The 25,641-nt window shown below is 44.3% G+C and overlaps 1 protein-coding gene across 1 annotated transcript; it reads right to left on the bottom strand.

Annotated features, from left to right (window-relative positions):
* Positions 1-1,885: 1,885 nt before the first annotated feature.
* Slc40a1 (solute carrier family 40 member 1) lies at positions 1,886-18,665 on the bottom strand. Its single transcript, XM_075955966.1, has 8 exons — positions 18,293-18,665; positions 17,785-17,852; positions 13,530-13,689; positions 11,308-11,423; positions 10,476-10,602; positions 4,864-5,109; positions 3,502-4,152; positions 1,886-2,393 (listed from the first exon to the last, which is right to left on the bottom strand). The coding sequence occupies exons 1-8, from the start codon at positions 18,333-18,335 to the stop codon at positions 2,080-2,082; spliced, it is 1,725 nt and encodes a 574-aa protein (XP_075812081.1). The 5' UTR covers positions 18,336-18,665; the 3' UTR covers positions 1,886-2,079.
* Positions 18,666-25,641: the final 6,976 nt, after the last annotated feature.

The raw sequence follows: 25,641 nt of genomic DNA, 5'->3' as shown, positions 1-25,641 counted from the left end.
TACACAGCCAAAGAAGTTATCAGCGGGGTGAACGACAGAAGAACCAGTCACACTTCAGACAGGGAGCTGACATCCAGAGTTTGCAAAGACGTGCAAACATTAACCACAAAACCTCTCATCTGCTGACTGAGGAATGGGCTACCAAATAATGCCACCCCCCCCCCAAAGAAGAAACATCAATTGCTAAGAAGAATTTCAAACTGTGTTCAACATCCCCCGTCATCAGGGAAGTGAAGATTATATACCCTGAGATGGCGCCTCACCCATCAGGACAGCCTTCAGGTAGCAAACGCTGGCAAAAGGATGTGGAGGAAAGGAACCCTCGTTCACTGCTGGTAGGAGTAGAAACTAAAATAGCCATTCTGTCTGCCATGATGGAGCCAGAACTGCCGTGGAAGCCAACGATAGCACACCAGGGCGTGTCCCCAAGGACTCTATATCCTACCATAGGTAGCCGCGCACCCCGGCTCATTACCGCTCTCTATGAGTAAAACTTACAAAGGAGGAAACCAAGGCACGGTCAGGTGGTGAGGAAGGTCAAGACATGGTCAAAAGGACATAGAAAGAGGGAAAGTTACTGAAGGAGTTAGGGAAGAGGTCAATGGTGAAGGATGGGGAGGAGATAAGCAATTGACTATGGCATCCATTGTTCCAAAGGCCATAATGACACCAAATGCCTTATATGCTAGTTTTTGAAATAAGTAAAAAAATAATAATAATCATTAGAGAACCCAACTCAGTAAAGAGAAATTAAGATTTTCAAAACATTTTATATAGAAACGTTTTATGAAGATTTTACAACATAGTAAATCATGTCATACTGTATAGAAAGAGGAGGAGATTAAACTCAATGACAAAGTGCTAGAAGCAACAACGTATTGCAGTCTCCATGAAAGTGCATAGAAAGTTAGGCAATGTCCCAGGTCGGCACTGGCAGGTTACACAATAACTTGCAAAACAGTTTTAAAAATATATACAAACAGTTTTTCCTTTTACTCTGCTCGGAGGTACTGACAGGGGAACCTTTGTGGCCGGCTTTGCTCTAAATATAAGGCAGAGGTAACCAATGCCTAAGCCCAAATCTATCAAAGTAAAATGTTGCAGGGGTGGGGGGGCATGGGGGAGTGGAGGATGGGGGGTGGGCGGGCACTGAGCCAATGACTCCCAGGTCTTTCTTTCCAAGAGTGGCCGCTCTTCTTCAGGCCACTTACGGGGCTGGAGGGCAGCTAGCTCTTGTACTAAGACAGTGACCGCTGACAACGACGGTGACTCTGGTTCCATAGGGGCCTCAGCCCTTAGGTGTAGTGCTTAACTGTCAGCAGCTACAGCCACACAGATAATCTACTTTAAGACCTCCCGCCCTGCCCTAGGAGTCTACAACTTTGGTCGTGCGCACCTACAGCTTTTGAGAATCACTTTGGGATGAGCCCCAGGCGTGTTACTGGAATATTTTGCCCGACCTGATAGTCGAAATGCAAAGGGTAAGCCATAATCCTTTTTTTTTTTAACAATGCTGGTTACATAATTTCATTCTCCACATACAACAAATTCCTTAAGTTCAACGGGCTTTAGAAGGGTAATACTGGTTATCAGACTATAATCTTCATACATGGAGAAAAACCTGATTCTATCACATACCTGAGAATGATATGATCTAAAAAAAAAGGAAGAGGGCTAGACTTTTCCAAGAGTGAGTCTTGGGGAGAATTGATTTATCTGAATTCTAGCTGATATAATAGAAATACCTGCTAAGGAGTAACTTAACTCACCCGATAGCCAGCCACTCTTTGTAAAATTTCATAGACTCCTAAGAGCAAAGGAACTCCATTTTCACCATTAGAGTCTCTCCATAGATACACTAATCTTTTATTTCCCTCTTCCTTCCCCCCCCCATGTCTAAATGTAAGGGGAAATAACCAGTCCACCTTGGTTGCATTAGGTTAGTTAGTGCTCTTAGCCCTCAAGGCACAGCGGTGGTAAAAGTCAGAGAAATACGCAGGCATTTATTGGAATCGTGCGGTACAGAATAAGCACACACGCCCTCCCTAATCTAGTAACAGGGGCCAGAGCTAACCGACTTTACACAACAGAGGTGTCGGGCTGATTTTCATCGGTCACTTCCTTTTCATCGGGACCACACACAAAGAGCTGGTGGCCCAGAGTCTTCTGGGCAAATCGGAAATACATGAGATGGCCCATTGCCACGAAGGAGACAGAAATCAACACGAGCAAGCCAAAGGCTTCGGGATTGGGAGCCAAGATGACCATGATGAAATGCAGGAGGTCGAGAAGGTAGTTCATGGAGTTCTGCACGCCGTTGATAATGCCTCTTTCCGATTCAATTACATTTTCTTGCAGTAACTGTGTCACAGTTAGATCAAAAGACCAAAGACCTATATGGTAAAAGAGATTGTAAAAGATTAAATTTTAGCGTATAATTTAGCTTATAGTTATATAGCTTATATTATGCAGGTGTGTTAACATATGCAAAATACATTGGAGCTCTCGATTCTTTGAATTGCTCATAGATAGAAAATAGTCATCACACTTATATAATTTATCAGTATACACTGGATTATTAATGCCTTTAAGAAATTATTCTTACAGCCACCGGACCCAATAAAGCTAAGCCACAAGCATCTCAGTCCCATTTTTCTGTGGTTATTCAGACAACAAAGGTAAAATGGCCTCAGGAAGCAGAGCCTATGAATTCTAGCAGGTCTAAAGTTTAAAGTAATCTAACGTGCGGCCATGGCTAAAGAACAAGGAAACTTTAACCCACTCTGCCATTGCTGCCTGAGTATCACAGGGCTCCCAATAAAGCTGTCTTGCCTGAGTATTAATGCCTCTGATAAATTCATGAATTGCTCTGTATCACAAGATAAATATGGGTTCGTTTCAAGAAGAAATGGATTCAGAGGCCACGCACCAGAACTCCATTAATGATTACTTAAATTCGGCTCTGTAGGATGCCTTGACATTGTGCTTCCGGCCAGAGGTATAAAACTAATTTGTGTGGCAAAGTATGTAACGTAGAAAATGCCTATCGGCTAGAGGGGACTTGTTTGTGAAGGGTGTTTCTTACAACCATGATGCCTTCAAAAGAGTAACAATTTAAGGCATGTCCCTAGCACAAGAAGGCCCTGGGTTTGATCCCCAATAACACACAAGAAAGAAAGAGAGAGAGAGAGATTAAATATTTAATCCTCAAAAATATTCATTTAAGGATGTACCTCAGAATTAGAGTTCTCACTTAATATGCATAAGGTCCCAAAACACACACACAATTCAGAAAAAAAAATCCTAAACATTTTCTATATCTATACACATATAGTTTAAAATATTAAGTAAAATTTTATGTTTAATGAGTAGATCCTATATATAAACTGTGGCTTTTGCTTAAATTAACATGCGTGATTTCAGATAATTTACTGTTGAATTCTCTTCGCTATCGCTCCCAGATGATCTAACTTTTTTAATATAGGGAAAGAGAGTTCTTACCGATTCTAGCAGCAATGACGCCTGCGAAGAGCAGGCTGACGGAGATCATGGGCTCGGATTTGGTACTAATCTCATGGACAGTATTAACAATATTAGACATGTTGGACATAGGTGTTTCAGTTGTAAATCCGGTCTCGGGTATCTTGGTAGTTGGGGGCACTGGCTCCGCCTGCATAAACCTAGAACGTATATCTTCGAATGGAGAAACAGATAGATCCAAGGGGCTTCCAGGCATGAACACGGAGATCACACACAAGATCAAACAGGAGAGCTGTGCCAGTCCTGAGAACAGACCAGTCCGAACAAGGCCACATTTTCGGCGTAGCCAAGTGAAAGCCACGGTTCCCATTATTCCAGTTATTGCTGAGGCTCCCATCAAAATACTGAGGACGGAGCCACTCAGTCCCTGAGTGTAGGCGTACCCTGTAGTGATACAGTCAAAGCCTAGGACTGTCATATAGAGGAAAGCCAGGCCCATGCCAGCCAGGAACACCGGCTGGTTGTAGTAGGAGACCCAACCATCCCGAAAGGTGCGGAAGGGCTCGGCCATCTGGGAGGCACATGTGGGCTCTTGTTCGGGTTCAAGTTCGCGGATGTTGGAGTCTTTCTCGCCCATTAGGTGAGATTGCTCCAGGGATTTTGGCTCAGTATCTGTAAATAAGACACATCATTGGTTTGGGTTTCCTCATTCTTTTCCTGTGTGGGTCTCCTTGACTATTACATTGTAAATATTGCTTTCCTTTTACTGGTAATTTCAGAATTACATCCATGCCATAGGTCCCAAGTAATAGTTCTGGTGTAAAAATAAATACCATTGGTCTCCTTTTCAAACCTCTCTTTCTTTCAGAGATTATGGTCTCACTCACTGAAGCAAATAGCAGGAAAACTTATCAGATAAAGTAGAAAAATTATGTGGGGAAGTACACTATCTTCTTTTAAAACCTTAATAAGATTTCTTTTACCAGAAAAGCAGCTTCCACTTCTTCAGGTAAAATCCTGCCTCTATCTCCCCCCCCCCCGATCCCCCACCCCCACGGCCCTCTAAATGGCTATTTTACTCCCCTCAGGAATGCTAGGAAATGACCATGTTCCCTGTCTTCCCATTTCTATGACTCAGTTTCCCAACCATCCTCAATCAGTTACTCCTCTGTGCCCACTGCTCACAACAAGGAAAGCGGCCAGGGACCTACCCCAAGTCTTTTTATAGCCAACCCACAGTCCTTTCCAGAATCTCAAAAGATGACACCCAATGCATTTAGACCCTCCCTGGAAAGATGGCCTAAAATCCAAACTAGCATCCGGTCTTCAGCAAACTCCCGAGGGCTGAACTTAGAACCAAGAGCTGGTGGTTTGGCCAGTTACCTTTGGGTGCATTCAGTTGCTTCATTTCTGCCTCCTCTACTTTGAGAACGGCCTTCACAGCCAGAGCAGGGGTCTTCTGATACACCTTCCAGAGCAAGAAATACTCCACACACATGGACACGAGATTCCAGCCCGAAATGAAACCACAGCCAATGACCGGGGAACCGAACGTCATGATCTGGCCCACGGCCATGGGGGCCAGGATGTTGGTGAGCTGGTCGATCCTTCTGATGGTGGCATTCATATCTACAGAGGCAAGAGGCAGGCGAGTGAAGAGTTCAAACCTATCAAAGACAGCCTGATCACTTACATCATAGAAAGCGAAAAGCCCAGGGGACAGATCCCTGGAAGGCCAGTTTCTAAAGGCATCCTGTGACCAAAACATTCGCTGTGAAGAACAGTCCCTGTTTTCATGAAGCTAACACTCCTCTAGAAAAAGCCAGTCAACCAACCAACAATATATACTATGCATGATCTATTCCAGATGTGTGTAGAAATATGTATCTACAAATGCTGCAAGGAAACATCTGGCATGTAAACGGTGAAACACATACAATGTTTATGTTAAAGCAGCGGTCCTCAGCCTTCCTAATGTTGCAACCCTTTGGCACAGTTCCTCATGCCATGGCCACCCCCAGCCATACAATTATTTCATTGCTACTTATTAACTATAACTTTGGTACTGTTCGGAATTGCAACCCCTAAGGGTGTCACAACCCACAGGTTGAGAACCACTACTTTAAAGGCAGATTCATGATGCGCTGATAATAGATTATGGCTGACATCAGAGTCTAAGAAAGAAGTGTCATTGATGGTTCTAAGGAGCTCTGTTCTTTTTATTTTTCTTGCGTTACTAAGTACTGAGAAGCAGATAACTTTGGAGTAATCAGGTTTTGCATAAAAGCACTAGAATTGGATTTGGGAAATGCTGATTTTTGATAAGGCTCTTTGGAGACTGATAGCTACCTCAAGGAGGCTGAAGATTCAGAAAGAGATATGAGCCAATTTCAGAAGCTTGCCAGTTTTTAAAATAACGAAATAAAGATTGAATCTCAAGGGTGTGTGTGTAGAGCACAGACCAGGTTCTAAACTGTTAGGAATGCCAAAATGTAGAGGTCAAAAACATGATTGGAATGAGCAAAGTGATAAAAACAATACCGTGTCCTAGAAATGAAAAGGGGACAGTGCTTCCAAGTGGAGGAAAACCCCCTGCGCCAAGTGCTTATGGTGACACTCAAGAAACAGAGACAAAGAGGGGCGGTAGCACTCAGACGTGAGACTAAGAGGGGGCACTCAATGGGCCCCCTGAGAACCAGTGGGCACCTCAAAGACAACAGAGCAGGAGGAGCCCACAAGAGGCGCCAACTCCAGGAAACACTGTTTTCTTATCTTTCCCATAGGTATCCCTTCAGGGCACAATGTGAATGCTGCCCCCCCCACCCCCCCCCACCCCCGGGAAAGGCTGCAGAGTAAACCACAGAGAAAGTTAGCAAGCAGAGAAAGTTAGCAAGCATGAGGAAGGTGGCCTGGTAGACGCTCCTGCAGGATGTAGGAGAAAATGCACAGCCATCCTTTAGGATGGAGGGAAAGTGGCTGAACGCAGAGCCAGGCTCGTCCCTCTGCCGGCAGGAAAAGAGCAGCTCCTTGCTCATGGGCACACTGAGCTAAGTCATGTCTTTTCTCCTTGCTCTACTGTGAAAGTTGGCTTTAAAGGGGTTACTGAGTTAGCCCAACATCAGGAGAGAGAGTCAAGCGAGCCAAGGCTTGCCCTGGGAGGCAAGCCTGGTGTCATGACTGACCTTGGAATTTAAACAGGATAAGAGAGGGAGAACGGAAAGGGTCCTAGGTGGTAAGAAGGTGATGGATTCTGTGCTTCGTAGGTGGCAGCCAGCATGCAAAGATTGTTTGGAAGTGAAGGATGGAGCAGGGGAGATGGAGAGTGGCGGGTGAAGATGCAGACAAAGAGTGAGCTTATGAAAGGAAGATTTCGCCGTGATAACAGGGTTTTCTAAAGTTGGTTCCTGGATGTACAAGAGTATCAAAGATGAAGGAAGGGCAGCTAAGGCAATGATCCACTTTGCTGTGCCCTATAGCACAAAGGAGGGCGAAAACTCATGAGGCAGATCCTCGGCAATCATCTGGGTCAGCCAGGAAAAATCAATACGTGACTAACGAGAATCCTTGGGAATGGCCTCTCTCCTTCCCCTCATTCCTTCGGCGTCGGTGGCTTTCTGATTAGTCCTAGGAGTGTACAAGGCACACACGATAATGGAAGAACTTTGATATTCATCACCTTTCACTTGAAAGGCAAAGGCAGCCGGCACCGACCTCCCGTCGCAATGCCTTCCTAGAGGCAAAGGTAGCGGCCGCGGTCATCCATCTCCCTCAGGAGTATGTCTTCCTTCGCACAGGCTCCCCTAACATCTGCCTGCCCACTAACAGGCTTCCAGTGCGCAAGCCAATAGGGACACGAGGAACTGATCCAAGTGACTCAGCAATTTGAGTCCCAGAAAGAAAAGCAATTCAAGAAAGAACAGCTGCGTCTTAAAACCTCGTTACAACAGGAAATGTTTTAGTCAAACGTTTCCCTCTCCTAGATGATCAAGAACTGGGGGTTCACAGAGCTCCCGAGACCCCAGTTTCCATATTTTATAGAATACTTAGGAAGGCAATAGTCAAGAAAAAGGTGGCATCAGGAAACAGCTTGTGTCTTTCTGGAGCAGAAGGAACTAGCAGCCGTTTTGAAGACCTAATTGTTTGGATGGTGATAGCCTAGAAGAGAATCAGTCTTCTGAACGTTCACACATATGCGCTCTGTGAATTTACATTTATTCGCACGTGAAGACTCAAATGAGGGTTTGCCTCATGCTGGTTTGGTGGCTTTGGCTATAGCTATGGCACAGAACATGGCAGGACGCAATGTCTTTCACTGTGACAAGTACATGATACCACACAGGAGAAGATGTGCTCAAAGGGGATTTGCTGGGCAATCAGGAGCCAGCAGGCTGCTCTGTCTAGAACGTGAAACCAACTTTTTTAAGCAATAGAGCTAAGGCATGAAACCTACGCGCCATATTTTGTCAAAGCGAACCACCAGATTTTCCTCCAGAATACTTAGCCAGAAACTCCAACAAGCTGTCACTACAGACTGCCCCCACAAAGGGGCAAGAGAGACAGATGGATCAGAAAGCCTGGGGAAGGAGGGCGCAGAGTCTACATGGAAGAGAGAACCTGAAAAATATCTGACTAGTTCCTAGATTCAATAAGAGCACACATGTGAAAAACTATACTTTGGCCTCAATGATACAGTTTTCAGTTTTAGAACTCTCTGAAATCATGAATGCTGGAATAAAGAAACAAGAGCAGACAACAACCAGCCGCCAGCTCATAGTCTTATTCTTTATGTGTGCATACACACAAACACACACAAATACAGCCAACTCTCCTGCTTGGTTTTCTAACATCCTTACAGGAAGCCAAGGCAACAGACTCTGCTTTTCTTCTTTTCTCTATTTTTCTTTAGCCCTATCCCTTCCCCAACCCCCGACTTTTCTGCTTATAGCAGAAATGACACACCAAATCCATGGTCAGACATCCGCTGACCCTCCGGATTAAGAAGTCTCTGTATTCTGTTTGGAAGCATGGATTTTAGTTACCATCCACTGGGGGTAAATATCAGAAAAGAAAACTTGTAGGTGTCCTTCAGTGATCTATCAGCCTGGCTGTGGGGGTGGGGGCAGAAGGGCAGTAATGAAGACTGGACCAGCTGACCAAGAAAAGAGATCGGCTGACATTCCGTTTCCCTTTTTCCTTGTGGGAAAGCCCACAAGGCTAGGAAACAGGCTGTCTTTTCTAGATTCTTCTACCATGAAATAACTCCCAAAGAAGGAGAGGGGTCAGCTGAGAAATGGCCAGTCCTATTTTCAATTGTTCTGGAACATTTTCTTGTAGATCCACAAAGTGACGTTGTCTGCGTCTATGTATTTATTAGGACTACTTAAAGGTTTTGAGAATTTCCCTGGAGCAAGGCTTTTTGTTGTTACTGCTGTTGCTTTGCTTGCTTGCTTGTTTGTTTGTTTGTGACAGGGCTTCTCTGTGTAACAGCTCTGGCTGTCCTGGAACTCACTTTGCAGACCAGGTTGGCCTCAGACTCAAAGAGATCCACCTGCCTCTGCCTCCCAAATGCTGGGATGAAAGGCGTGCATGGCCACTGCTTGGCCCTAATAAAGCTATTTTAAGGAGGAAAACAACTTTTAAAATTCCTTCTTTTTATTACTTTTTAATGATGTGTATTGTGCACGTAGATGCATTAAGGGTACGTGCCACAGAGCCTAGAGGTATCAGACCCATTGAAGCTAGAGTTTCAGGTGATTGCCTAATGCCATGCTGGGAATAGAATTCGGGTCCTCCAGAAGAGAGGAATGGGCTCTAAAGGAGCCAGCCATCTCTCCAGTTCCCTAAAATAACGGCTACCAGGAGGTAATGATTCAGACAAATTCTTTTTCTTCTAGAGCAGAGGTGTCCAACTTTGAAAATCAGAGTGTGGTGTTGTCAGTCACCTACAAATACGTGGGGCCACATTCATAGCTATCTGAAGAGGCACACAGGCAGGAGGGGCAAGCCTGTTCCCGGTCTCCCATAGACTTTGCTCCCTTTCAATTCCTATTTCCTTCCCGCCTTCTTTTTATGTTTGAACCACCAGGTCTAGTCAAACGGAGCCGCTTGCTAACCCCGGCACACAGTCTTCGCTTCTGTGTCCTCGAGTGGGCTGCTTTAGTCATCGGGAATGACTTTCCTGTCTGTCAGGATTGTTGGGCACTGCGCTTGTGAGACTCATTATCTTAATGACCCGCAGAGTCGGCTCAGCTGATGGGGTGACCTTCCTCTCTCACCTTGTATAATTACCAAGCCAGTTCAAACCTGCGGGCGCTGCGGTGAAGAAGGAGGATACCGGGTAAGCCAGGGGCCTTAGGAGCATTCGTGAAATAAGGCATGTGTCTTGAAGACACTCTGGTCTTTCTTAAGCTATTTGTCTGTGTTTCCAACAAACTAAGATTGTTTGTTAAAGAACATGTCCTGTCTTCTGTTTGAAAATATTTCATAAGTCTTACATTTTGTAGGATGTGAGATAATTACTGTTCAAAAGAAATTTTTTTTTGAAGTGAAAACTAACTTCAATAATCTCTGCTACAACTGTGTTACCTCCATTTGGTAGAAAGAAACAAAGTACCAATGGTACAATCCTTAAAGTGCGTGTAATATTTCCATATTTATGAGGGCAAAATACCATGTCAGATTGCTACCATGACAACTGAAATTGAGAAACAGCATAATTTAAAAAGAAAAAAAAAACCGAAAAGTTCAAATGAGATGTTCTACTCGCTAGATTTACAGAGAAGGATACAGTAGGAAGGATCCTAAAGTTAACTCCGGAGCACTTAGGTAAGTCACTGCCCTGTCTGACCTCTGTAAGGGCAGCAATGCAAAACCCTGGTGCTTCCCGTGTAGTGTCCTTAAAGCCTTCCCAGACGACCAACGGTAAAAAGGCATCCCTTCCCACTTAGGGCCATGGATTCATGGATCCCTTTAGTCGAAAGGGTCATCCCAGTTACCTGCTAGTCTGCTTCTGTTTTCCCCCGCCACCACAACAATCCAGTCCCTTTGGATTGTGATGGCAGTAGCAGTGCTGGCCAGATTGGCGATGTTCGCGATAGTGATGATCATGATGTAGCAGGCAGTCTAAGGAATCAGAGCAAAAAACTTGAGTTAATACGGAAGCTTATCTTTTTTTTTTATTTTAGTGTCATTCATAAAAAGTAACTTTACTTTCTGCACAAGGGACAATTGAGTACCAGGAGTCAGAAATTAAAGGTCAGGGCATCATTCAGATCTGTACTATCTATAGTTAATTCAAAAGTTATACAATCATCATTTATATGACAGTTGAATGTTTTTTTAAAACATCATCAAAGGAGAATCAAGAGAATCAAAATGGGGCTGGAGAGATGGCTCAGAGGTTAAGAGCATTGCCTGCTCTTCCAAAGGTCCTGAGTTCAATTCCCAGCAACCACATGGTGGCTCACAACCATCTGTAATGGGGTCTGGTGTTCTCTTCTGGCCGGCAGGCAGACACACAAACAGATTATTGTATACATAATAAATAAATAAATAAATAAATTAATTAATTAAAAAAAAGAGAAGATCAAAATGACCCGTGGATCTAGAAATCAATATTAAAGGTTACAGTGAAAACCCACAAGGTACACTCCTAGTCTGAAAAAGGTTTACACCTTCACCGCTATTGGATGTTCTGTTCTCTCATCCAGAATCCTGGGGAGCTGAGGCACAGCTCAGTGGTGGAGTGTATGCTTAGTACTTCTGAGATCCCGGGCTCCATCCTCAGGACCCTGGAAACAAACAGCAAGAACCCCGTGGAGAACTTACAAGGACCCATCCGTGATACATCGTCAGAAGCTCATGTTTGTGTAAGAAAACCATCATGAGGATGATTCCGCAGAGGATGACGGAGACGTTCTGCACCACCAGTGAAGTCTGGGCCACTGTAGGGAGCAAAAGCAAAATGTTCACTGCACCGGCATGGTTGAGCAGGATGCTGTCATTCACGCGATTGCTGAGCTACGTGGATGCACACGCGTAACTACTACAAGACCAAGAAACCCCGCCAAGAGTAAATTCTGCCTCAGCTAGGTCCTGCCCACAGACCTGAGAACCCTGCAAACAAAATAAATGAAGCCGTGGCTTTCTTCTATTAATTGAAGTCTTTCATGATAACTGCATATTTATCTCATTAATTCTTAGGAAGTTTACTATTATAAACAGAAGTGTTGTATGGATAAGATCCATCCTTCAACCCTCAACTGCTTAAGCTAAAATAAAAACACATAGGAGGTTAGAGAAGAGCTGAAGAGGAAGTGGACTCTGTAACCTCTCGCTTACGTGGCCTGCTTGATCTATTAAAATAATAAAAAATACACAAACATTTGCCCAGAACCCATACATCGTAGATTTCTTCTGATTTGTATTTTGTTGTCATTGCTATGAAATTCTGAGCTATGCCTTCCATCAGAGAAAATGCAAGGTCCTGTTAGAGAGAGACACTTCTTCATATAGGTGAGCAAGGCCAGGTAAGAACCCAGTAGCCATTTTCCCGCCACTCATAGGCAGATCATTAGGACAGGATATTTAATGGTTCTTAAGCCTACGCCTGGTAAGTGTGGAGGATAACATATACCTTCCTTCCCTTATGGAATCACAATGATCTTCAAATAAAATAGTTGTGAAAACATTGTGGAAGGTATAAGTTACAATTACAGATCTTGCCATCCAGAACGGTAAGGCTTATCCTGGCTTGGAAGATCATATCAAAGACTTAAAACAAAACAGACTCTTCCCTGAAACAAAACCCAATGCAATGCATGCATTCATAGCTAAGGATTAAAAACCAAGTCCCCACACACCAGAAGGAAGGCTATGTGGGAAGATGACTATAACCATCTCAGGACAATAATGAAGGTACCACAAAGTCTCAGAGAGCAGAGGAAGAAATAGTGACTTCATCCTGTAAGGAGCAGGGAAGAGTCACATGAAGGGTGGCTCGTGAGACGCTGAGACTGCAAACACAGGAGACTCCTATCATATACCACAGCCTTCTCCATCCAACTTAGCACTTCCCGAACGCGTGATTGCAACACTCAACCACGTTATGGTTAAAGGATCCTGTGGAGAATATTCTTGTGGCTAGCTATCAAGAGAATTTGGTTTTCCCTAGTGTATAATTTTTTTCTATATGTGCTCTTATCGACTTATTCTCAAAATAGGAAAATTTTCCTATGAATCATTTTACTAATAACGCCAAATCCTAGAACTCTGTAAGCCTGTCGACTATTTAGGAGCAATCACCCTGAGCTGAACAAAGCTAGCTATACCTTAGAGTTTTTCCTGTGTCTCTCTTCAGGCAGGCATGGACAGCTCTTTGCATTATTAACTGAGTTTCAAATAATTATCCGCACACATCTTATATTCCTATAACCAAATTGCTTAGTTATTCCCAATCTCTTGTATATAAAGCAGAATATATCTTGATGCCTTAGAATAAAAATCATTTTATCATGTGTACAATATAATACATGCATGATTTATTGTAATTTCTATAACATATTATAATTTTTTTCCTTAAAAAAGTGTAATTCAGCTGTCTGTTGTCCAGACATGGTTATTCTCCCTTGGGTTTGGTTGTCAAACTCCACTACGCACACCTTTAAATGTACACCAGAGGACAGATGTTCAAGCTGTACCCAGGAACCTCACACTAGAGGGCCTCTAGCGCAACTCATGGTGAGGGAGGAAGCCAGAACTAAGCAAACTCTTAATGTTTAACGCGATTCCCAGAAAATTGGCTACTGGGTTAATTGTTAACCTCTGAAACCGACAAACTGCCAAAAGAAAGAAAAATCTATGAAGTCAATGCTCTGACACCCCAACTAAGGCAGCTGCCTCAGGACCCTGAATCCAGATGTGGCCATCAGCCCCTATCCCTCAGCTCTGTCGCACGAGTCTTTTCTCTGAGTCATGAGTTATTCTCTCCCGTACAGAGGAAACACGGGCTGGTCCAAAGAACACAGGCTGAGTTACGTAATAGCACTCACCTTTCAGTCTGGCGTTTTTGTCGACCCAGTCACCAATGATGGCGCCCATGACCAGGACGGAGCCTGCCACTACCAGCCCATAGACAGCTGTCAGAAGGAGGCTGTTTCCATAGAGCTCCACCAGAAACACGGACACGGCAAAATGCCACATCCGATCCCCCTGAAACGAGACAAGGAGGTTTGGTTGAAAGGTGTTGAGTTTGTAGCCCACTGTAGTCAAGAAGTCGTTTTCTTATCAAAAGGATGCTTTCTGGCTACATCGGATGGTTTTCCAAGCCAATAATTATGACTTGAAAATTGGCCTAATGTTAAAGATTTATTCCAGCACAATGGAAAAGTCAAGCTTCATTACTTATAATTTCTAAGCATTAAATTAACTTAAGAGCTGACACAAGCCAGTTTTTCAATCTAGGATCTTGCAGGAATGGCCTCTGAGGCCTCTGATGGGTTTTCACTGCTATCTTTTTTTATGTGTTATTCCACGAGTAAATTTTTTTCAAAGTTGTAAAATAGCAGAACAAACAGAAGGGAAAAAAATCAATCATGGAAACTCTGATCCCATAAGACCAAAGATGTTGAAATAGATATATAAGTAAACAGCTATTTTAATGTTTTAATAAAGACAAGTTTTGAAAGGATAGCTGGGTGTAGTGATGCACACTTTTAATCCCAGCACTCAGGAGGCAGAGGTGGGTGGGTTTCTGTGAGTTTGAGGCCAGCCTGGTCTACATAGTGAGTTCAAGGATAGCAAGAGCTAAATTGTAGATTCTGTCATGAAACAAGCTGAGATGGAGAGAATTATATCTTTACATAGTTCCAGAACATATAAGGAATTTTGCTATTAGTTGGCATAAAATGTTGTACAAGTTTAACAGAAACTTTTTAATTAGTCAGATAGATTAATACATGAGCTATCTAGAAAAGACACTCTATGAGGTTACAAGTTCCAGCCAGGACATTTTAGGTTAACATTGAGGAAAGACACCATTTCATCAGAATCATCACTAAATTCCTTACATATTTGACCCTGTGTGAAAGAACTTCCACTCTGAGATCTTCCCAAAGTCTGGCAAAATCCTCATGATAAACTTCATATGTTGAAAGGAAATTATTTTACTGATAAGTCAAATGCTGTTAAATTTTAACAAGACTAAAATAACCACTTTAAATATTCAAAATTTAAACCGATTCATGCTAACATGATAAACATGCCGTTCTCAACTAGGGAGCATTCTATTCTTAGGGGTCACTTGCTAATAATGTCTGTAGATGCTTTGGGGGTATCACAGCCTCCCTGCCTGAAGGGAACTTGAGGTACGGAAATACTGCCAGCATCCCTCATTCCATCAGGAAGCATTTCCTGACCCCAAACATTAACACTGCAGAGGTAGGGAAATCTTTGTGCAAAGAATGATGCAATTTCCAATCATAATCCAAAAAGAAAACACAAGATTTAGAGCTTGGAGAACGAGGTTGAAATTGCTCTGGCTATCCTAATTTCCAAAGACCTTCCAAGTATTAAGAAGTGGTAAACTGTGTGCTTATAAAAACCCCAAGAACGGGGCAACATCTAAGTAAATGCTGGCTAAGTACTCAGCCCGCCTTTTCACGCATCCATTGTCTGCCTCCCCGCCACACGCTCCAACTCTACTTTGATATTTGTTTGCGTGCCTTCCTACCCACGCTGGATCTGAGCATTAGTAACCACAGTCATCAATCCACTTAATAAACGCCTCTAGACTGGTTTCCGATGCGTGCCCCACGCGACTGTGGCATCACAGCTTCAGCGGGCTCCTTTTCATGGTGCCCGCATTCCAGTCTAGAGAGACCGAGGCAAACCAGGCACAGGACAGGGGGTAGCAGAGGCTATGAGGAAAAGGGACGTAGCAGGTGGCACTCTACGTTATGACAGAGGCCTCTGTGAGCGGAGAAGTAAGCCCCTCTTTTTCACGGTTTCACATTGGTGCTTTTGTTTGTGGCTGCTCGGAAGCCCTTACTGAATTGTGTTACAAACTCCTAAACGAAAGCACCTACTTCTCAGCTGGTTTGTGCTCCGACGGCAGCATGAAATGTGTTATCCCGTTAGTAGAAATGAAGTCAGAAATGAAAAAAACACACAGATCACACAAACCTAACCTCAGAGAACCTTCTGCCCAAAGACCCTATATCCAAGGTCTCAGGAATCACAGTTCAGTTGTGTTGGCAAGTATGTATGTGTTGTATGTTGGCATTTGTGTGTGTGTTGGCGAATATATGTGTTGTGTGTGTTGTGTGTGTGTTTGTGTGCATGTGGTGTGTGTGTATTGGCATATGTGTGTATTGGCATGTGTGTGTGGTATGTGTGTGGTGTGTGTGTGTGTGGTGTGGTGTGTGTTGGCATGCATGTGTGAGTGGAGTGTGTGTGTTGGCGTGTGTGTGGTGTGTGTGTGGTGTGTGTGTGTGGTGTGTGTGTGTTGGCGTGTATGTTGGCATGTATGTATCTGTGTGTGTGTGGTGTGTGTGTGTGTCTGCACACAGGAGACAAAGCACAGAAACAGAATTAACTACTTAGAGCATCCCCTTCTGTACCCTTTGCAGCGAAGACTAAACACTAACCCTTCTGTGGCCCAGTTGTTGCTGTAGCATCTCATCTTTCTGTCTCCCGAGGACTCGTCCATTTGTTCAACTGACTATAAGGTTAGAACAAGCATCTTCTACCTTTCTTTAGGAACATGCTTTATATTTTCTTTCTCAATACAAAATACAAAATAAACTAATAAAAAAAAAAAACCTGAAACACCCATAGCTCTTCTCATGTGTCTAACACCCAAAGGTCACATGAGCCTTGAAGTTAATCAGTGTTTAGAAAAGAGGTGCCCTGGTTCTCTTGGAGGACTCCAGACCCATCACTGGCCCCTTTGTGCTTAATATTACTAAATTAAATGGGAAGAACAAGCTATTGGTTTAGATTTATAAAGGGCTCTTTGCTGTTTTTTTTTCTTATGCCACCAGCTAAAACAAACTCAGGCCAATTCCACTTTGTTTATGAATATATTTGCAGAGTCATCCCTGGGTAAGCATTCAGAACCCAGGAGTTAGCTTCTCTAGGAAGTTATCTGAGGCTGCTGTTTCTCAGAGAGCCAACAACCCAACCTAATACCCTCCCGAGGACAGAGGGCACAGATTTCTGTGTATGATGGCCCCCATTCATGGCTTATAGGTAAGTCAATTAAAAGAAAGTAGCACTTCAAACTAGACTCTGGAAATTCTTTGTTGTTGTTAATAAGGCACAGAATATGCTTAGAGTCATGGCTTCTAAGCAGTAAGAATAATGGTTTAGGGTTTCTAATAATCATCTATTGAACACATGCAGCCCTCTTTGGGGTATTTAGGGGGGCTTATAGAGGAATCTAGAGCAGAAATTCTGGAATTTTCTCAAAGCCACTTAAGAAACCAATGGGAGAATTGTGAAGCCATGCCTAATTTCCCTGGGAGGTGGTTTTTATCCCAGCTTGTACTACCCACATATTAAGTAGCCACAGATAACAGCTTTGAAGATTAGATTTTTTTATCATTTAGATATTTGATCTTGGATTAGGTATACTTAAGCTAATCTTACAATATTACTGTTACCCTGATAGGCCAATATTTGTTAGTATATCATTCTATTCTATTTTCATGATGCTGCATGCTGGAACCAGACTTTAACAAAAGAAAAGAGTTACGTTTCTTTTCTTCTTCCTCCTCTTCTTCTTCTTTAAAAATTTATTTACTTTTATTTTATATGCATTGGTGTTTTGCCTGCATATATGTCTGTGAAGGTGCCCGATCCCATGAAATTGGGGCTACAGGCAGCTGTGAGCCGCCATGTGGGTGCTAGGAATTGAACCCGGGTCCTCTGGAAACGTAGTCAGTGCTCTTAACCACTGAGCCATCTCTCCAGACCTCAGAAAAAGTTTCTTAAATGTGGGAAAAGAAAGAAGACTCGCGAGATAGCCTTTCCAGTTTGGGAGGGGGTAATAGAATTTGCCAACCCTAGGAATTATGCATGTTTTCCTGTCTTTGTCAATCTTATTATGGACAGTTTCACTCAGTTAATTATTAGCATTTCACCATTAATAAACATTTACTAATAGTCATGGGAACTGTCTTCGAAAAAAAATTCTGCTGAAACATGTGTCTAAGAACAATTTCGCTTAATACAACTGTCTCCACAGAAAGTAAACAGAGCTTGCGCAATCACGCCCGAAGAGTCATTGCAGTCTGTCTCACTTACCCAAGTGGAGAGAGCGTGGCCAAGGTAGAGAAGGAATTTTGCCGAGGTCAGGTAGTTTCCTAAGGATCCTACAAAGGCCCAGAGAGAGAAAATGAAAACTATGTTTTGCCATACCCCTGCGCTCAGGTTAGAGTTTGCTTTGGGTCATACGTATGTGCGGTGTTTAAGCAGGTCACCTACAGATTGATGCATTCGCTTTACTTCATGCCATCCCCTGAGGTCCAGCGTGGCCTCTTGGCCAATAACCGCCCGACTTAATGCACCGTGAAGAAACTTCTGTTTCAACATTCTTCAGCTTTGGTGAGGTTTGTTTATCAGGGCAAGGAATTCCACACTGCCCAGCATACTCTATCTATCCTTGCCGACCTGCAAGCTCTTTTTAACCAAACTTTGAATTTACGTTCTTCGGAGCCTCCATCCAAACATAAGTCAACCCTCACGGAACTGCGTCCCCCACCCCGGCCACCTGCAATCCCACCTCTTGACACATTAGGATTATACAACTCACCACAGCATCCTTCCTGGCCGCTTTGATCTCTTGCCTTGGTCATGGCACCAGGCGCTCTCCCCTTGCTTGTTTTGGTAGTGGTTGCTGTAGCTGCTCTTGCCCAGGGGCTTGTTCACGGGAGTGCGAGGAACCGGAGATAGCACCGCTAAAAGCACAACAGCCTTGTGCACGACCCCAAAGGACAACTAGGACAAAGATCAACAGCAAAGCTGCCACCGGGGTCTCTCTCTGTCTCCTTTCCAAACTTAGCCAACACTGTAGCTGAAGTTGGAAAGCTAAAGCCTTATGGAAACGGGTTGGAGGATCACCGGCCGCCGGAGACCCTGAGCCTGCTCCCGCCGCCGCCACCGCCACCGCCGCGGCCGCGCCGTGGGCCGGGCCACCACTTATAGGCAGCCGGGGGCGGAGCTCGCGAGCGCGGGGGACGCCCCTCCCAGCAGGACACCAGGTCTGGGCCAGCAGCGCTCCGGGCCTCCCGGTGCTCGCAGCTCTGCCAGAAGTCACCTGGAGGGCGTGAACAACCGGCGCCTTTACAGGGCCACCGCAGAAGAAACCCGAGAAGGGATCGGGTAGCCCGCATCGTGGCAGGGAGACCGTGCGTGGACCCCGAGGGGACAACCGGGGAGACGTTTCCTGCAAAGGACCGATTGGCAGGTGCCAGAGCGTTGCGTTGCGCTGCGCTCTGACCTCCCGATTGCCAGCCAGTCCCCAGGCAAATCTCAGCGGGAGCTGGAGAGGAATAGAGGAGCCTCCCACCCCAGCTACATTTTGGAATGCCGGTAGCTAAGTAAATACAAGTCCCGTCACAGAAGCAGCCTTCCTGGCCTCCACGTCCGGCCTCCCTGCGACCCAGAATGTCTTCCTTCCCCAGACTGTAGAGAGGGGACTCAAAAGCAGTGGAATCAAAGCGCAGGAAGGGGACTCAGAGATCAGAGAGCAACCCTCCACAGCCCAGTCAGTGATCACAGGCCTTCCAGCCCAGACTTCTGTCCTGCAGGAGCAGCCAGGAGACAGCTCCCTTCAGGGTCCTTTCCCTCTGGGCTCTCAACCCGCCACACCTGCCTCCTTTGCTCCTCTCCAGGTCCCAGAATCAGACAGGAGGTTACCAGGAATACCGGTTGTCCCGGTTGGGACCTTGGGTCTGACCCAGTCTGATTAAAGCCACTTGGTAGCCTCCAGAAGGAATGGGTTAAATGTAACTACAGAAAAATGCACCAGGTGTAAGCCTCTAGTGACCTCAGCTTCATCCCCAGGTCACGCCAGGTTGCCACTTACCTTACCGTTGTCAATCTCGTCAACTCTTCCAGAGTAATCCTCCACATTGAAACCCCAGCCAGCTTGCACCCTTGGAGCGCGGGCCTAATGACACCTGCTAATGAGGAGAACCACTCAGGAGCACGGGCCTTGTATCTGGACTCTCTATCAGAAGCCCCAAAGGTCTTTGCGGGCGGGGTGCTTCTGGATTCGTTGGGATGAGGGCTGCAGAGCAGAGATAGGGGACTCACCGTTTACTGCTCTCAACAGCTTCTCCGCCTTTGCAAAAAAAAAAAAAAAATGCTCTCTTCTCCTTTCACACAAAACTTTTCCGTTCTCTCTCCTCACTCAGAGGTGGTGTGGCTATGTCTGCTGAACCAGTACAATGGAGTGGCGTATCCCAAACGTCTTTTGAAGAAAACCTAAGGTATGTTTACATGGGGTACTCAGGAAGGGGACATCTAACAAACTGAGAATTTCCTATTTTTTTTTAAGTTTTATTGACCCTCAAGCAAAACACAAACTCTCCTGATTCCTTGCTCATATGTCACCGTGTGCCAATAACAAGAACCTCTGTGTTCTTTACATTAATGGCTGTGTGCCTTAAGAATGGGTGTTGAGCTGTCCCCAATCTCCAGGTGTCTTAACTTTCAGTCCGTGAAGATTATTTACTGCGGACTCGGAGAAACAGCTGAGCTGCTGTGTGCCTCGAAGTGTGACATGTCACCAAGGAGTCCCCAGAAACCAGGGGCGTGGAGCAGACCAGACAGGAGCCGACCATGAAGCAGGAAGGAAAGAGAACAGGCAGCATCCGGAGACAGCGTGATATCTGAGCGTTGGCCAGGGTTCCTAAATCCTGGCCAAGTCGGTGAGAATGAGGACTCGGAGTGTGTTGCTGGAGCTCACAACATGGAAGGAGTTAAAACAGAAACTGGAATTAAAAACACCCAAAACACTTGTGAGGCACAAAGTGACCGAGCTTCCTAGCCTTGACCTTCCCGATAAGAAAGCTACAGTCACGAGACCTCGCCAACTCTTTCTCCTTCCAAAGAAACATTTGACTGCTCCGAAGTAAAATTTCATGCAAAATGAATTTTTTTTCTCTCAGAACAGAATATATAACTTTCTTGTCAACTTAATCATAACTCAAAGAGCCATGCATGTTTCCAACCAGTTTTCAAAAGCAAAGAACAGGTACCCAAGAGGCATTTCTCAACTCGTTTTCAACATTTTGTTTATGAGTTACTCATACCAGCTTTGAACTCACAATGTCCCTGCCTCAGCCTCTCTAGTGATGAAATGACAGGCATGTGTTACCACTGAGCTATTCATAGCTTGTCCGTTCCCAAGGCAACCTTTTAAGTATTCCATCCAGAATAAAATGTACTCTTATTGGAAGCTGTTAACAAACATTTACGGTTGGGAAGTAAAAGGGGTTTTTATTCTTTTATTTCCAAGTTGTGTCTGGACTTACCTCCGGAGAGCCTTGGTCGCCTCTGCTGTTTCGGATGCCATCCAGAATGAAGACAGCACAGGGAATGGTCACCACCCTCCACTGCCCTGAAGACAGATGAGAAGGAACAAACACCGTGGGGTTATCACCAGCTATTACAGGAAGGCCTCAGATCTGAGGCCACAGCTCCCGCTGGATGCAGAGCTTTCCCTGTAAAGCCGAGTTCTTGCCCAAGTGCCTGCCTCATTATTGCCATTTCTGTCATTTTAAAACGGAGCGGACTCTTGATAAGTTCAAGTTCAGGCTTCTCCTTCGTGTCATAGGCCATTAACCAATAATGAGTGTGTGCTCACAGGCCTTCATTTCGGTGGAGTGTCCCGAAGAGATACGATCTTGACAAGATTTCTATGAATGCCTTCTGACCTCCCTGCAGACGATTCCAAATTATATATATGTCAAATCCATAAATATAAAGTAATAGTTGACTTCAGGGCCGTGGGTGTCTTTTTGAGACGACAAAAGTCTTGACAGTGGTGTAACACCATGAAAAAGTGGCCAAGTTATCAACAATGGCAAAACTGTGCATTTTAAAATGATATAAGTGGTGAGTTTTACCCCATGTTTCCTAAAAGGAAAGGCTGCCCTATTCCCATATTAGTATGGATTGGGATTAATGTAGGCCAGATATTCAGAAAGAAGAGACTAGAAATCCAATCTTGCCCATCATAGTGAAAACTAAAGCAGATAGCTATGCTGATTGTTTAATTGTCTCCATATATAGCCAGAAAACAAATATGAATTTCACTGAATAAACATTTTGGCCTCTCAGCCTTTTTCCACAGTCCTTCCTTCTGCTCTTTAACCAAACTGTTACAGGACAAAGTTCATCCCATTGTTTGTTTTCAGCTAAAGCCAAGGGAGGATGCTGACTGACCACAATCCTGGACACAGCCTTGCCTTCCTAAGGCTCTCTAAAAAGAAACTCAGGCCTCTGCTACACGCTCAGTTGCATTTGGTTTGCTGCTCTTTTCTGTTTCTCGGTCACTTGCAGCCCTCACAGAAGAGAGCGCGAAAATCTCAGATCTCTTGGTGTGGGGGGGACTTCATCCATCCCAGGAGTTCTCAGTGTGCACACCTACCCAAGTCACCTGCCTCGGGCGCTGCGGACAGCGTGCCTGTTTCTAAAAAACACCTTGGAGCTAATTCCTTCTAAGCTGGTTGTGAATTTCTAGTCGAAAAGTTTGCATTCTGGGCTAAAGGTAAAAATGTTCCATTTAGGACCCAGTTCCCAGGCCCGGTGCAGAAGTGACCACCTGACGTGTGTCCCCAAGGCCTTCCCTGGAATGGGCACTGCACCCGCTCTTTGTCTTGTTTTGTTTTATTTCTGAAAATACTACTTTTATACTGGTGATTTTCGTTTTGTCAAGTCTCAGAAAATGACTAATTATCGTTACACGTCATCTAGGAGTGCACCCGGCTCAAGATAATCCCTGGGCCTGATCTCAGGCCTGATCTCAGGCCCTTGAGTTGTGCTTACGGAGACGTTAGTGTGGTTAAAGACCTTTAAGGAAAAAAACAAGAAGTCTTTTACACAGGATCTGGACAAAGCCCTCTCGGCCCACACGATTTGAAATCACCACTGGCAAAAATTATCGCAACGTTTGCAATGAAGCCTCTCCCAAGAATGAATGCCCATCAGAGACATCTCATTACTGTTATCTGCCCTGGGGCAGCACACATGACCGAAGCCACCTTACCTTAGAGCAGGACGCAAGTGGCAGGTAGGCGACAAGGTTCTTATCAGATATTACTATCTCGGTTCCTCTCCACAACACCCGGTGAGGTAATGTGGTTCTTATTTAGCGAGGTGCAAAGAGGGGCTGCGCAACTCCCTCAAGGTCAGTCAGCTAAAGGGCCTAAAGTAGCTGCCAGCAGGCCAGTGCTCTCTCCTCCCTCCCTCTGCCCCTCATGGACTCACAAGTGTGGCATGAAACAGGTCAGGTAAAAAAGTGTGAATGAGTCAATCAAGTGAAGACGAAAAATACAGAAAATCAGGCAGCAAATGGTCTTAAAGGGATTGCTTTGTCTTATCCCAGCAGCTGAGGTTTTTTTTTTTCTTTCATTATGATTTTATACCCTCCCTCAACTGGCAAAACCATTCCCTTTAAGAACCTTTGTTACCTCCTTGTGGGGCAGGGACCTCTTAGTACGAGGTGCACAGGAGAGTGTCCACACATAGGTGACAGCTCACCCGCTTCTTAGCTTCTATAAGAACATAAAAACATATCAAATTCTGAGGTTTGGTTTTTTGGTGGCTTCTGGTTTAGTTTGAGATGGGATTTCTCTGTGTCTCGCTGGCCTCGGCTGTTCTGGAACTGGCTCTAGAGACGAGGATGACCCCAAACTCAGAGATTCACATCTGCCTCCCAGAGCTGGGGTTAAAGGTGCATGCCCTTCACCACGACTGCTCAGCGTGAGGTTTGTGGTTTTAGATACAGGGAAGCTAAGGTGTTCGAGGACATTCCATTTTATTTCATACTGCTTGCGTCCTCTGTGTTTTATAACGAGTATTAGAAGATGTAGGGGTTGAAGCTTGATTAAAAATATCTTGAAAATAGTTTAAATTTCAGAATTTCTTGGCATTGAGGAGGGAATTAAATAGAATTTGTAAAGAGGACATGGTAAGTATAGATTTCGCAACATCATAACAGTTCTTTTTAAACTGTTGATAAAAACATATTAGCTATAGACTTAGGATTAGAAGGTGGACTTCTCTAGGGTACAATAGAAATGCAGGTTTGAGGATAATTTTTTTGTATTTAGAAAAATGCTTAACTGAGAAATTTACCTTTTAATGTTTTTGTGTTTCCCCACTTCTAATAACTATCCAAAAAGCTCTTTTATTGTGGCTATTACACACCAAGTTAGTCCCAGAGCTCTGTTGCACACGTGCATTCGTGCACACACACACACATACAACACGCATGCGCACACACACACAACACGCGTGCACACATACAACACGGGTGCACACACGCACATACACATGCATGCCCGCATGCACTCACACACAAAGGCACACACACAAACACACATGCACCACACCCATGCACACACAGTGTGTGTGTGTCCCTCTGGTGGTAGGGATGGTTCTGTGTTGAGCTGGTATGAAGGGTGACTGGATTTGAACTGACTTCAGGAGAACTTCGGAAGCTGAAGATAGAAGGAACCCAAGAGTGGGCTTCAGCAGGGATAGTGAGCATGGTGTGGCCAGGCTTCAGATTAGAAATCAGGAAACGGTTCTATCTGGACTAAAAGGCAGCTTTTGTGTCTTTGGGAGACTTTTCTTAGATACAGCTTCTTTATGTGTAAATGAAGTAAACAGTTGACTTATGATATCAAATTCATTGAAATTTGATATTGATCAAGACTCAGTAGTACAATAATATTTATTTTACTCAGTATTTTAATATATAATCAGCCTTTATTGCGGGGGGGGGGTTCTGTGTAGCCCTGCCTGTCCTAGAACTCACTCTATAGAACAGGCTGGTGAACACATATAACTCTTAGAAATAAAACAAAAAGATTAATTTAAGTTTTCTGAGGCTTTTTGTATATCATTTATGCTCAGTTCTCTATTTTCTCCATAAAACACTAACTAAGCTCAGTGTCCCAATAATAAATTGGAAAGTACTCTGTGGGACAACATTGTTTTTCTTTTTGCTTTTTCTTTTTTTTTTTTTTTTTTGCTTTTTCGAGACAGGGTTTCTCTGTGGCTTTGGAGCCTGTCCTGGAACTAGTTCTGTAGACCAGGCTGGTCTCGAACTCACAGAGATCCGCCTGCCTCTGCCTCCCGAGTGCTGGGATTAAAGGCATGCGCCACCACCGCCTGGCCAACATTGTTTTTCTTAAGAGAAAAATGGGTAATTGTTCAACACTTCCAATTTTGTACTTCAACTGATTTCGATATTATGCTTCTGGGGAAATCTAAGGCATCAGGAAGGTGGCTTAGAACCCTTATTTATTTGTAGAGTATTCATCTACCTATCGGGTCCTGTAGTCATAATCTGAGACAATTCCAACTCCAAGAAAGAGACAAATCTCTTAGGGCTCCTGCACGTACCCCGATTGCTTTGGAATTGTTTACTCTGATTCTGACTTTAAAGTAAGAATGGACGTTAGAGAATCTGCCGCCTGGACAGCATCTCATATGGAGAGGACACCTACAGAGAGGCCAAAGAGAGGTGATGTCTGTTGGCATAGTTGAGTTAAAAAGCCGTTTCTCGGTTTAGCAACCCTAAAACAAGAGTGACTTTAGCTTGCGTTTGACTCAGGAAGTTAATCTCCATTTGGCCTCAACTTCCTTGGGGATTATTTTCTGAGGTTTGCCTGGTCCTCAGATCCACCCGCTCTTCCCCCTACTTGTCAGCATGCTTTCCTTCTGATAGACACAATGACTAATTGCCGAGTTGTGACAAGCTTGGTATCTCATTTCTTGCGGTCACAAGATGAGCTTTTTGTATAGCTACTTTGTATTCTCCTCGGCATTAAGATACATTTGTCCTTTGGAGTTTTAAAAAAAAAAAATAACGCAATCCTATGGAGTCATGGTAGAAAACATTAATGTTTTGACTAATTTAAG

Source organism: Microtus pennsylvanicus, chromosome 22, assembly GCF_037038515.1.
Source record: "Microtus pennsylvanicus isolate mMicPen1 chromosome 22, mMicPen1.hap1, whole genome shotgun sequence".
NCBI lineage: Eukaryota > Metazoa > Chordata > Mammalia > Rodentia > Cricetidae > Microtus > Microtus pennsylvanicus.
The sequence above is the reverse complement of the archived record's forward strand: the minus strand, read 5'-3'. Positions and strand labels throughout refer to the sequence as shown.